Source organism: Myotis myotis, unplaced genomic scaffold, assembly GCF_014108235.1.
Source record: "Myotis myotis isolate mMyoMyo1 unplaced genomic scaffold, mMyoMyo1.p scaffold_m19_p_8, whole genome shotgun sequence".
Lineage (NCBI taxonomy): Eukaryota > Metazoa > Chordata > Mammalia > Chiroptera > Vespertilionidae > Myotis > Myotis myotis.
In genome coordinates, this window is record NW_023416390.1 from 3,995,843 (window position 1) to 4,010,578 (window position 14,736).

Genomic DNA, 14,736 nt, shown 5'->3' on the forward strand with positions numbered 1-14,736 from the left:
GGAAGAAAGTTGATAAAATAGAGATGATTCAAAGATCTGAAATATTTTATCCTCACTCAATATAAAGTAAATTATTTTTTCTCTTTTCCAATAACCACTATTTCCCTTGGTCTTGGAATCACTCAAAACCTAGCCACTGAGTCCTGTATAAACGAATGCTCTGCCTCAAAATGTGGAGAGAGATGAAATACTGGGCCTGCACAGATCGCACTGGCTTGATCGCACTGGCTTGATCGTACTGACAGTTATGAGGTACCGCAAATTTAAGAATGCCATTTTTTCTCATCACTGAGTATTTATTATATATAACAAATACATGGGAAAGAAAAAACTATATTGTGTGATATAAATAGTTTATTTACATTACAGAAAAACATCAAGACAATGTATACTATTTCAAATATATCCATACATAATCAAATATAGCTGTAGGACGTGTTTTCATTGGTGTAGATTACCACAAATGCAAGGCAACATGTGTAGATCTCTTGTCTTACTCTTTTGTCTAGAATACTGTATGTGTAGTCCAAGCTCTCGGCGGTCCGGCCACTCACTGTGCGACATGCTCCCTTCAGATCAACCGTGTGGACGCCCTCGTTGTGTTGTCCGAACTGTAGTGCCCTGTGTTTTGCTTCTGTCTGTGAATTCTGTTGCTTCTGGGGCATTTCCTAGAAGGTTGGAAAGTTTACAAACTTAGTCCAGTGCTATCCCCTACAGGTTGGTCCTACAATCACAGAGGGAAGTTATTAAAATAGATCAGAGGAAAGAATTTACTAGCAGCCGCCAAGTTGCAGTCATCTCTGAGGCTCTGTGGAGGAGCACTGAAGAACAGAAGTGGGAGTTGAAGAGAAATACATTTACTTAGTCTTCAACTGCTGACTCATCAAAGCACAAAGGATGACTCAGCACATGCAATCAAACAAATCGTGAGCCTCTCTAATCTCACTTTAAAGGTCTTTGACAATTTTATACTTGAAATGTCCTAAGGATGAATGTTATTGACATTTCCATGCTGCAAGTTTAAATCCCATCAAACCAGAGAATGAGCCAAGTGTTAATATCTGACATATAATGGAAAGAAACATTATATTGGTTCAGCCTAATATCATTTTTCACATTAATACTATATGCTAAGGACATAAATTGTTACCAATTATTTAGCCTCTATGAAAAGCTAATATTCAAATTATCTGAAAAGCTCTGATCTAGTATCTCTTTCTTGTAATACAAGAATGCTTTGATGATGCAAATGAGAACAACAACGTAAAGTTCATAAAAATCCTATCATAATAAGCTGTGGGTACCAGAGCGCGCATATATATATATATATATATATATATATATATATATATATATTAAATATGGTTCTTTTGGGGAGGGGGATGGTAGAGCTATCAAAATGAACATGGAGCTGGGAGTCACATTTTAGCAAGTGGGAGCCAGAGATTAAAAGGTTGAAAATCCATCTTCTCAACAGAGCAACTCTTTCATGTCTCTAGATGTTTATATTTTTTAATAAAATGTTGAATTTAGGAGGAGGGCAGGTGCTTGACTAAAATAGTAAAAACAAGGGGAAGAAATCAGAACAAAAAGGAATGTGGGATGAGGAGAAAAGGAAGAAAAAACAGGAGAATCCAGGTGATGAAGAGATTTAAAAACAACTGAAAGAAGGAAGGGATCTCTGCTTGGTGCAATATTTTAAATCTCTTAGCAACTGGATATTTTGGAGTAGATCTTGACACACACATGTGCCCAGGTTACCAAGAAGGGAGGGTTTGGTGTGTGTGTGGGGGGTGGCGGGGGGGGGAGGGCCTAGTTGGAAAGCCTGGTTTTTGAGCAGAATATTTTCAAGTGATTGAAATAATCCACTCTGGGAACAGTGTAGTTTGCTGACTAGTTTGACTCCTGGAAAGATTTTGGAAGGCTTAGCTATCATAAGACAGATTTATACAAGCCATTACAATAATGCTAATTGAGTTCATGTGCTATTTCTTTTCCTCAAAAGTAAACAGAAGGTAAGTTTTGTTTGTTTTAACACAGATAATGATAATGACCTCATGCCTTGAAGAATTGGCTTGCTCTAATTTGGAGCTGAGTTGAGGTTGCTGTGACCATCGGAATATGGGACATCGTGACCAGCCAGGGGACAGTGTGAGCAGTGGGTAAGTGCATGGGCTCTGACCTGAGGCAGCCCTCCATTTCCACTGGGTATACTCAGCAAATTGCTAACTTCTCATACCTCAGAGCCCCTATTGTGAAAGTAGGGATAATTATGCCTTCTTCATAATGCTATTAAACGTATGTCTCTCTCTCTTTTTGTGTATGTGTATATACACATACATAATATACAAACATAATATATATACACACAATTCCTGGTGAGCTAAGGACCCTATGTATTCCAGTTGTGTTTATTGTGTATGGGAATGGAAATGTGATTAAAAACAGACTTAAAAACATCTGCTAAAGTATTTAACATTCTCATTTTTTGTGAGTACAGGAAGTAACAAATTCAATTGTTATCGGATTAGATCTACTAAATATAAATTTTGTTTTTCATATCCCGATATCGCTTAGCTATTAGGAAGCTCAAGACCCTCAGAGTAATATGGTGTAGTCTGCTGTGTTTTAGATTCTTTCCTATCTTCTCTTTTCTACTCAGTGTTTTTGGTTTTTTCAGTCATCTTTCTGTTCCCCAGAATCTATTTTGACATAATCCACTGACTCACTTGGCATCTACAAGAGCGAGTCAGTTGATGAACTCGGCTTGGCTCAGAGTGGCACAGAGCTTCAGTCGATGATCTTTCCTTAAGCCTTTAGGCCGGGCGAGGATTTATGAACCGTATTTTGTCTTTTTCAAGAGCAAATGCCACACTTGTCCTCAAGAAGATAGTGCAAAACAGAGACTGAGATGTGTTATGGCCTTTATTTTCTAAAGATATGATACTGTCCTTCATTTTCTTCCCTTTTGAAAAGAATTTTTGGGGAAACATTCTGATTTACAGTAGAGCTGTGCAAACACATGACAGTCTAAATGCCTTGTGAATTTGGGAAAAACCTTGAAAACTTCATGAGAACTTTTTTCTCCAGGAGCGGAAACAGGGCTGAAAGAAATATCTTCAATAGTGTTTCTGCGGGATGGGACATAAACCATGTGCATCTGGTTTAGAAGCAGATTCTTGGTTACCATAGATTTATATGCTCGTCAAGTTAAGCAAGTGCCTGGCCTGTTCCTTTGCTCCAAGCCCAATGTCAGGCATCACTAATTAATCATGATTTCTTTCCTGTTGAAACTGGATGAAATCTCTGCATCTCTCGCAATCCTGCTCTCTGGGAAACAGTGACCATTTGATTGCTCTGAGGGTTGTGATATTTGCTGCACATTTCCAGATATCAAAAGTTTCCATGTTCTAACAGTGGTCAGCAAACTCATTAGTCAACAGAGCCAAATATCAACAGCACTTCTTCAAAACAGACTTGCCCAGGCCGAAAACCGACTTCTGCGCATGGGCCACGAAGTTTCAATCGCACTGTACGTGCGCGCCTGCACGTGGTATTTTGTGGAAGAGCCACACTCAAGGGGCCAAAGAGCCGCATGTGGTTCACGAGCTGCAGTTTGCCGACCATGGTTCTAGAACATGACTTTTCTCATTTGGACTATTTTCTTTGAGTTTTGTGATTAAAGGCTATATTGTTAACTTAAGATAAAAATGTATTTGCTATTTATATCAAATGTGTGAAAAATGATTATATCTAAGAGTTACACTAGGAAATATAAATGAGAGACATAATTTAATGCTTTTCTCAGCCTTGCTTAAAATCTATTCTGACCTCATTCAGCATACTGATCTAGATAAGTAAGGAAAACTGGTCATTTATTAAATAGTCTACTAATAGTGTCAATAAAGACTGACTTTTTTCTAGTTGAAATAGAAGAGTATATTCATTTTTTATTTTTTAAATCCTTACCCGAGGATATTTTTCCATTGATTTTTAGAGGGAGTGGAAGAGGGAGGGAAAGACAGAGAGAAATATTGATGTGAGAGAAACACACATCAATTGGTTGCCTCCTGCACGAACCCTGACCAGGGCCCGGGCCGGGGAGGAGCCTGCAACCGAGGTACATGCCCTTGACCGGAATCAAAGCCGGGACCCTTTGGTCCGCAGGCCAACGTGCTATCCACTGAGCCCAACCGGCTAGGGCTGAAGAGTATATTTAAACAAAGTTTCATTACACATTAGAGAGGAAAAAGCCCTTTGCTTAGAAAGTAAATAACCCTCATCAAAATGCAAAAATAAGAGAAATAATGGGTGCTACCCCAGCAGGAAAACCAGTGTCTCTCCACGTGGCTATTCAACCGCCGCTGGGATGGAGACATGGCTGCCGAGCCCAGGAGGGGCCTGGGCATCACTGATCTGACGGCGACGGGAGGGACGGCACTGACCTTGTGATGCACAGCACCACCACGCAGATGACGGCGATCTGCACCGTCCCGATCACGGCCGCGATGAGCACGTACTGGAAGCGGACGGGCCCGGGCACCACGTACAGCACGCTGTAGTCCTTCTTGTCACAGTGCGGGCCCGTGTAGCCGGCGTCACACCTGCAAGACATGACAGCGCCCGGTCACCCGCAGCCGCCGCCCGTCCGCATCGCTGGCCTGGAGGCGTTTCTCTTCAGCACGAAAGTGGGGCTTTCTGTTTCCTTCTCTAAAAATAATGCTACTGAGCAGATCCAGTCCTGCACGCCTCACTTTCAAACAGATCGCGTCGTGTTTTTGATTTCAAAGATGATGTGGTTTCCTTTTATGCGCACAATAACAGAGCCTGAGAATTGTTCTTTTTATATATTTTTTTTAGGTGAACTTTATGTTTTATGTAACGTGTTCTTTCAGCAACCTAAGCCAACATGATTCCCTGAAGACAGGTTTCTTTCTGATAACATGGGGGGAAATGGGGCTATTTCACTTCTTTCTTTGTGGGGAAGCGTTCTCGCTGCTCCTCTTGGCAAACAGGCTGGAGAACATTAGGGCAGGGGCACAAGCCGAGCAGCGTCTTTAACCGGCTGGTTATGAAGTGGCCTGCTGAGCTAGGGGGTCCGCTCTCACTGGTGATGGGGATGGAGGCGAGAGGCTCGGCCCAGCCAGCCCCGGGCGAGGTGAGCCTGACGCTGCCTCGCCCTAGCCCTCCTCCGGAAGCTCAGGCAGACGACTGTGCCAGGACCGGCCTCTGACAGTGAAGCAAGGAAACAGCTCACGTAAAAGCAACCCCCATGGGATCACTCTGTCATGGACTTTGTACAACTATTTCAGTCCTTCACTTGGAACTTCTCCCCACTGCATCCTGGGACCTTCCCTGTCCGCATCGGAGGAGTTTTCTCATGGCCACTGGGCTGAGGGTAAGGCCAGTGGGAGCAGCCTCTGCTGGTGCTCATCCTGCCTGGCTTCCTGGGGGGGGGGGGGGGGGGGGGTGGGGGGGGTGGAGCTAGTGACTCAGGGAAGGGAGACAGTTGTTGAGAAGAGTGGGGAGGGGAGAAGGAGGACAGGGGAGGGGAGAGGAAGACAGAGGGAGAGAAACTCCTTTCTTTTAAAAATATATATATTTTTATTTATTTCAGAGAGAAAGGAGAGGGACAGATATAGAAACATCAATGATGAGAAAGAGTCATTGATCAGCTACCTCCTGCATGCCCCACACTGAGGATTAAGCCCGCAGCCCAGGCCTGTGCCCTGATCTGGAATTGATCCATGACCTCCTGGTTCATAGGTCGACGCTCAACCACTGAGCTACAACCAGCCAGCCAGAAACTCCTTTCATTGTATATCAATGCACAACCTGTTTCATCATATGCCACCTGTGTATTCCTTTAATAAAATGCATTGGTGTTTTTACTCTGGCTTTACCATCTCGGAAAGAAACAGGTTCTCTCTGTGAATACTGAACAGATGTGTATATTTATTAACTAAATCCGGACAAGCGGTTTCTTTGTGTGTCACCTGAGCTTGGGTCTGTGGAGGGATCGCTATCACCTCACTATACAAGGTGGGTGGGTAGCAGGGCCACAGAAAAGAACGTGCCTGGCATAACCAAGGGCCATGGCCTCTATTCTGAGACCCGAGGGACTAGGGGAAAGATGGCCTCCAAGAGGCAACGAGGTCGTCCTGGGGCAGGAAGGCTTCCCCATCCGCGTGTTTGAGAACCGCTTATAACGACGCACCTGCTCTGTGCCACGTGCTGGCCTATGTCCCTGGGGAAGAGGGCGAAGAGAACAGAGGAGCCTGAGTCTCTAAGGAGCTTGTGACGCCCCGAGTACAATGTGACATTCTACCAGAAGAGCATGTCTGTAATGATGTGTTACACAGCACTGGGGTGTGCAAGGCACACACATTGCATGGGTTCCCGGTGGGGGCCTGTGTGGGTGGGAGAGGCAGAGACCAGTTTGGCTGCTGATCACCCATTCGGGCAGAATGGCGTCCCGGTCCCTGTACCAGTCCAGCACTGGGCGTCTACGTGTCTACGCGATACATCTCAGAGGTCAACGACGAAGCGTTACCTGCAGGACGGCTCCTGCGTGTTGATGGAGTGTTCGCACTTCCCGTGCTTGCAGAAGCCGTTGTAATGTTCCGGGCAGGGGATGTGGTGTTCTCTGGCGCTTTCTTCCAATTTGTTAGCATTCTCTGTGGACACAGATAAAAGCAAGCGCCCTGTCAATACGTTTCTGAGCCCGGTAAGATCAACCAGACACTAAGAAGCAAAGTTACAGTAGGTAAAAGTATTCAAAGGGGCAGGAACTAAAAGGCCAGGCCTCAGAAGAAAGGGAGAACTGAAAGACAGATGTCTCTACAATTGTGTTTAGAGAGGGAGCTACAGAATTACCCCATGCTTCTCATGCTTTTGTGCAGTTTCCTACATCTTCAGCAGCCAGCAATGTGTCCATGCATTGGCAGGCAGCCTTAATGTTTTTGTGTAGAGACTGTACATTTATCATAAAATAATCCAAGAAGAAACAGCCCATTTTTTGAATATCAAAGCCCAGCATAATGTCCCTCAAAGAAAACTGCTGCAGTACCTTGATACTTTCTCAATGTGGGAGCTTGAAAGTTAAAATATGGCTGCGTTCAGTGGTTAAGCAGATGTTTTCCAAAACTGAATGCAAATTTCAACAAATGTTTTCTTTCAGGCTTTTTTCATCGACTGTGAACATGAGTTTTACTAGCACCCATACATTTTCTTATTGCCAGAGTAAAGCTATTGAAAGAGCAAACGTTATTTCATAATCGCGTATGTAGATACTAACACAGAACATACCCAATGCTGTAAATGTGTGTAATGCATAACATTTGGCCCATGTTAACAATGTTACGTGAAATTTAAACTTGTGATAAAGAAAAAAAATCTTGTGTTTTAAAATAAACCCTCTCTTTTGTCATTAGGAAGTATTTTTAAAAAAATATACTTTATTGATTTTTTACAGAGAGGAAGGGAGAGGGATAGAGTTAGAAACATTGGCGAGATAGAAACATCGATCAGCTGCCTCCTGCACACCTCCTACTGGGGATGTGCCCGCAACCAAGGTACCAAGGTACATGCCCTTGACCGGAATCGAACCTGGGACCCTTCAGTCCGCAGGCCGACACTCTATCCACTGAGCAAAACCGGTTAGGGCTGTCATTAGGAAGTTTTGTTTTCTCATATTTTCCTAGAGATATTAAAATATTTTTCTGACTTTTGTTAATCCAAATACTTTTGCTTCATATTTGCAATGTCATCTCTAAGCAGTCTTTTGATTCCTTGTATGTTCATTTTATAATGTAAAGTTTTGCCTACTTTGAGTCCTTTCTATGACCTGAGACCTGACATACTTTAAAATTCTTGCCCAACCCCAAAGGCAATGTAACTCCCTTACCATCAATCTAAAGTACCCTTCAACACCACAGTGCCTGGTCAGCGGTAATGGACGATTGAGAATGAACTACGATGCTTATGAAGTAGATGATTATTTCCACATATAATTTTTTATTATAGTGTGTTCTTATCATTTTTACTGACATTCATGGATGATTTTTCTAATCATCAGGAGAAAAAAACATACCTTCATTATCAGTGAATCAGACAAATGTATTTTTTATGTGTAAGCAAAGCTGTGAAATATCTATACATTTTAAGATCTAGGTGTCCACTGCAAAACATTAAAGTTTGAAATAAATTGTTAAATAAGTGAAGTGCTTTCTTGTGTAGAAATGTTTACATACATTGTTATGAGGGGCAATATTTCTAATTACAGATCCACATTCATAAAGGATCTCCGATGAGGATGCTGGGGAGACTGAGGTGGCAGCTGAGTCACCCAGGTGTCTGTGTCTGCGACTCTTACCTGTACAGGTGACCTTTCGTTGGCGCTGTCATATTCCTACTATGATATTTGCCATTAAACTGAAGGAAACACTTCCACGGAAAGACTAAGCACAGGCAGAATTTTCTTTTTTTTTTTGGTTTCTCCCATTCTTCCAAACTATTTTGGAATTTTGCATCATGGTGTTTTGGGCAACCAATTGCAGCTACAGTAAGCAAGCACCAAACTGAAATGGATGAATGTTGAGTGAAATATCCAATAGGGGGCCACGTGACCGAAATGGAAGTAGGGCAACCACGGTGTTTAGATGCACCTTGTGATCACGCATGAACCCATAGAGCAGCCGACTTGGCTCATTTTGTGCCGCAACCCGGGGGCTGCAAGCTCGAGTTAAACCAGGCACCTGCTGCTTAAAGACCATCTAGCAGTGGGGTTTGCTGGCCCCACTGCTGATGTAATGAGCCAGCACTGATTTCCCCTCGTAATTCTGGATCTTCCCCCACAGCAAACTATTAAGCACTTCTATTTAGGGTTCGTTACCCACCCTCCAGTGCTTCCACACACCTGCACGCGGAAGCCTTTTCTGCAGCTCCCTACCTGCCAGCTGGGGGCCGGGACTTCAGCCCCCAAATTCTTTATTGGGGCTATTTGTCTTTCTGTCAGTTGTAAGAGAAGACCAAGAATTTCCTTAACTGAAAATCCGTTTTTAAGGCTATTTTATTTTTAATTCTGTCCCTCACCCCATACTGTTTGTTTCCGGATGGATTTGTACCATATTCACCATTATGAGCTGAAGACCGAGGGCAAAACAGGAGCTTGTGGGAGTGAATCTGTTGCCTCGCTATGGTAAAAGCTGCATCTTTTTACAAAGTTCATTACCCAGCCAGGGCGATCACCTGGGAGGGGAAGAGTATCCATCATCAAATCCGCTAAATAGTTTACACCATCCCTCATGAGCTCAGAGCGCTCTATTTGTGGGATTCTGTCGAACACGAAAGTAGGGAGATTGAAAATAAATGAGTAGAAGAAATGATCCCTGGGCAAGAAAATGAGGAAACATCAATATATGTCAACAAATTTATAGTCAATCCAACCAAGTATACCGGCTGATTGAAAACCTGAATAGATAACCACTCCTAGTAATGCGACAGACATATTTTAGGAATGAAATTTAAGTATATTAAGAAAAATAGAGACACAGAAACTTAATATTCCAACAGAATATGTGTATGGACCATTGTATTTGTAATTCTGATGTTTATGCATAGGTATTCAAGCAATAAGAAAGCATTTAGAGCTTTAAAATCATATAAATGATACTCTGGAAGTCTGTATGGTATGTTCCTCCAGGGGCTGATGATTTTGACATCCCTTTCTCTGTCCTCCATATAAAAGGAGATTTAATGTAAGGGGCATGCTCTTTCCTCTAAGAGAGAGAGTGATAATGGTAGAAACTCTTCCTGTCTTTGTTTAAAATCCTTGACTAATTTTCTATTTAAATGTTTACAAATGGTTTGTTCTAAAAGATCCCGACTCTAGCCTGGGGCATGGCTTAGTGGTTGAGTGTCGTCCTATGAACCAGGAGGTCACTGTTTGATTCCCAGTCAGAGCACATGCCTGGGTTGTGAGCTCCATCCCCAATAGGGGTATGTGCGGGAGGCAACTGATCAATGATTCTCTCTCATCATTGATGTTTCTCTCTCTCTCTCCCTCTCCTTTGCCCACGGCTGCACTAGACTCTCAGTGTCTGATGCTGTTAAACCACTTCTCTAAACCGTCTGAAAATAAGCTGACTTCTATGTAGCCTACACATTGGGGATGGCGTTGGCAGCCCACCTGAGCATCTTATCAGTTTGACAGCAGTAGTATGTTTTGTTTGAGTGAATTAATTGGTTCTGAATTTCTGTGCAGTTTTTTGGACACAGGTCAGCTTCTTCGGCCCACTCAGTTTGGGGTTTTGTAAAATCAGATTTCTGCACCTACAGGCTAGAGGGCTGGACCCTACCCAGGGTGCACTGCAGCCTGGGAGGCCTTTGCAGGACAGGTCAGATTATATTCCTCAGGATATACCCATACTTTGCTTTATTCCAGTCTTTCTTGTGAATATATACAAATCTCGTGGGCCGCTGCTTCTCCAGTGGGGGTCTGACTCTGTGCAAGAATTTCAGAGCAAGTTGGAAAAATCCTAAATTAGAGGTAACATGGAGGATTCAGTGAGTGTTTTAGGGAAGCAGATTGCTACTGAACATTTTTAAGCAAGCAGAGAGGTTCAATAGGGGAAGAGTTATCTAGTGAAGAAGTGGGTTTCTGGTGGAGTTGAAAAGGAGCTGTGCTGATATTATTCAGGGATATTATAGAGTGCTACTGTGCGGTAGATTAGATTATTTCAGACCTCTAGGTTCTTTGAATTCTAAGAGTAATATTTAAGTATTGCTAATACTTATTTGTAGCAAGTTACTAATAAAGTTTACTAATATTTATTGTAAAATATTATTTTTTATATTCTTGGAAAAAGAAATGGAGAAATAGGACTCCTATGTAGACATAGTAAGTAAAGGAAATCACTTTGCTTTAATTATGGGAACGTTTTACTTTTACAAAGGGTGTAACGTGTCTTAAATATCGACTCCACCTACAATTCAGACATTCTTGCAGAGAGTGATCTTCACTATGGGTTATCTTCCTCATGGGGAACAACATTGTGGATCTAAATTCGGCTCTAGCATCATGCTGTAACACTGCAAAGCACCTTGACAAGGCCATGGGTGTGAGTACAGTGTGGCTTCTTGTCTTTTCAACTATCTTTTCCTGTGGGCACGCAGAATGTACCACATTTTCCCAGTAAACTAGTTATTTTCAATTTGAATACACTTATATAATACTTCTATTTTCATATTTAATAACAGTGCAAGGAAACTAAACTATGTGTCTACTTGTACACCTCTTGTGAGTGCTTGATTTTACTTCTCCCCTACTTACTACCATATCTCAAAAACAATTTGAAAATATTTTGTTTAACCAACTAGGAAAAGGAAAACCATCTTTCTTTCTATTATATTTATATTGTGCCTGGGGCAGGAACAAATTTCGAATTTAGAAGTAAAATCATATTGTCCCTGTTGTTGATTAGAGTTGGTTTCAAAGGAGATATATAATTCTTATGATTTCCTCTCCTTATCTTATCAGGCATGAACATACGCGGTGGCAGTAAAACCTCATATCTAGCTTGAATTGCAATCGAAGTTTTTTCAAGGCCAGAAAAGCGTTCCTATTGAGCAGGCTCTGAATGAGATGCTATATGAGTTCTTGCACGTTAACAAATTCCATAATAGCTTCGCCGGCTGTCAAGGTTTCTTCAAGGCACAGATGAGGAGATGAGAAGAGTCTCCTTTCTAAGCCTCTAGGACAAAGACTCAAATGAGAATGCGAGGCAAGTGACAGCCTCGCAGGGGGGACAGGGAGGCATTTAAGGACACAATCGATTCTTAAGTTTGGTGAAGAGCAGAGACCCATCAAAGTGTCCTAGTTTACTGAATCTCTTCAATATTTAGAAAAATAACTTCAAAACAGAGACCAAGTCCTTCAAATTCAACATTTCTTCTGCAAGTGGAACATTAGCCTTTTTTTTTTTTCTAGGACAGCACTTTAATTAAAACTATTTGAGCCCTAGTCAGTTTTGCCCAGTGGATAGAGCGTCAGCTTCTGGACTGAAGTGTCCCTGGTTCGACTCTGGTCAAGGGCACGTACCTCGGTTGCAGGTACCGGGCCCTGGTTGGGGCTCCTGCAGGAGGCAACTGATTGATGTGTTTCTCTCACATCGATGTTTCTCTCTGTCCTTCCCTCTCTCTTCTACTCTCCCTAAAATCAATGGAAAAATATCCTCGGGTGAGGGTTAACAAACAACAACAAACAAACAAAAACCGATTTGACCCACAACTTTGCTAAGTAGGCAGGGGTGTGGGTTGGGAGCGGGATGGAAGGATTCAGAGAGAAATTCTTTCCTATGCCATCATCGATCAGGCAATGATAGAAAATGTGAAATGTGACTATCCATATCACTACTTGCATATATAAATATTATAATTGGACGCAAAATTAAAATAAAGTGGAAGAAAAAGAATTTCCATGTCAAGCAAGGACTTAATGACATCATTCAAGAACAGCTGGAATTTAAATTAAAAAAATAAATAAAAGGACTGGCCTCTGAAACAGACACAGTCATTTGGGGGCTGAGTGATTGAAATGCAACACTGTTGGGGGATTATTCGCTTGGACTTTTATTATCTCAGTTTCCACTGGTGAGATATTTACATAGAAAGAAGCCGAGAAATCTGTGAAATCTTGGGAGAGACACTCCCATGTAACATTTTAACTTACGACGTCTACATACAATTATTATGATTCAAGAATTTGGCATAATAAGCCTCATTCAGATTTAGTTAGAATTCTAGACTCCTGGGTGGGAGGTGTTCTCTTTTTTGTTGTTTGTTTATTACTAAGAGCAAAAGAAGCAGGCCTTTCGGTGCTTGCTCCGGCCTCTGTCTTAGAAGCGCCTGCCCGGCTTCAGCTGGCAGAGCCCTCAAAGGAGGGATGGGAGCGGCCGGAGACACTGTGCTCGGCCTCTCATGGTCCTTTCGAGCTTCCCCTTCCCGTCAAGAGCCTGTTACTCTCAGCAAGTGGCTGACTCCTATAGGTTTAGAGGATTTAGCTTGAAGACTTTGTAAAACGACAGTATTTTCTGGAATGTTAGATGTCTCCGATAACACTTTGTAAACATCAGGCCTTGTGAAGGGGAAGGGCTCTCTGGGTCCTTAGCCTCCGGAGTCCAGGGCCGGAGTTGCTGGAAGCTTCTCTGGGCAATCTGCTCCAGCTCCCGCCCTGCGCTCTGGCTGCCGCAACCCTTCTCCCACACGCTGCTCTTAGCAGACGAAGTTTACTATTAACCTCATAGAAAGAAAAAGCGACGGGAAGCACTGTATGCCAAGCATATTCAAGGATATTCCCCTCTCCTGCTTTCTTTTCTCTTGAACCAAATGTATGCATTTCTGGCCAAATGTATTTGCTTAGTGGCCAATCTGGGCATCCTGTCTTAGTGAGCTTCTTTGGTGCCAATGCTGGAAAGGACAACCCAAGTGAGAGAGCTCAGGTCCTGTCCCCTTTGCCTTCTGGGCTCTGTGGTTCCAGCGACTGCCCTCTGCATGGGAGGCACAGGCGGAAACGAGTAGATAGTTGAGATACACCTTCTCAAGGAGGCACTGTTTTCCTCTGTCCCCTGAGGTCACCACCCAGCAGAGGGTCAGGGGGTTCACACTGCACCCTGCACAGCCAATTCTCAATTCCTAGATTCTGATTGGGCCATTCAGACTGTGTCTACAGTATTGTCCAGAAGGGAGAAATGTTGGTTGAACTCTTTTAGGACAACAGGAAAGTAGCTTTTACTGGTATTAAAAACAAAACAAATAAAACACAACACTTGCAAATGAATTTCAACATAGAAACCAAGATGATGAATGAATAAAACTGTTCCTGTTGTCTGCTTCTGAATATAACCGTGCATTTCTTCTCATACTGAAAATAATAGATGACAAGCACCCAAACTATAAATATAGATACACTTACGACATTGCAATGACTACAGCTAGTGATCACCTTGGTTTCCTACAAGAGCCCTCTACAAAGAATTGAAGAGCTTTCAAGTTTTTAAGCTAAGGAACAAAGTGACAGCTTTTACTCTTCACACCCTTTCGAGAGCAGTCTCAACTTGCTTGAGAAAAGACACTGGGAGCAGTGTACAGTCGCTATGGCAACGGCTTTAAAACTGGACTTCTCTTCTGGACAAAATAAAGAGAAGTACATACGCTCCATAACGCTCGTGGTAAAAGCACTTCCAGGAGCTAGAAGTGCTACATAATATTTAAGCGGCATATTTAAGTTTATGTAATGCGAAATGCCTGGGCACATTTCTAGATACAGAAATGCAGATTTTGCATGTTATAGAGTAGAAGACACTCTTGATGCTTTCATACAGGCACAGAAGTGTGTGCACACACATGTGTGAGTTTTGTATAAACACAATTCTATGCTGATCTCTGACAAATGGCAGATTTAAGGAGAAACGGAAGTGGCTTAGTATCCTAAATTCTTCCTTTAAGGGCAAGGCTGCTGGCTGTGGCGCAGACTCAGCTTCAGCGCTTGTCAAAACTAGATTTCCAGCATTTGGTCCTGATCCACCGAATCAGAGTCACCAACTGAGGAGGGGCCTGAAGTCGACTTTTAAAAAAGTGCCCCAGGTGAGTCTGATCATTTGGGTCGCACTATTCCTGACCCCACCTAGTCAGGTCTCCTCACCTCTGTCCCTGGCTGTGTGATGCGAGGCTTTCCTG

At 42.7% G+C, this 14,736-nt stretch overlaps 1 protein-coding gene across 1 annotated transcript in view; it reads right to left on the minus strand.

Annotated features, from left to right (window-relative positions):
- Positions 1-307: 307 nt before the first annotated feature.
- TMEFF2 (transmembrane protein with EGF like and two follistatin like domains 2) overlaps positions 308-14,736 on the minus strand; it is a 231,547-nt gene continuing 217,118 nt past the window's right edge. Inside the window, exons 8-10 of the mRNA XM_036319553.1 lie at positions 6,554-6,677; positions 4,446-4,604; positions 308-668 (exon numbers count right to left, since the gene is read on the minus strand). Coding sequence (XP_036175446.1) covers positions 572-668; positions 4,446-4,604; positions 6,554-6,677 — 380 coding nt within the window. The 3' untranslated portion in view covers positions 308-571. The remainder of the gene's footprint in view (positions 669-4,445; positions 4,605-6,553; positions 6,678-14,736) is intronic.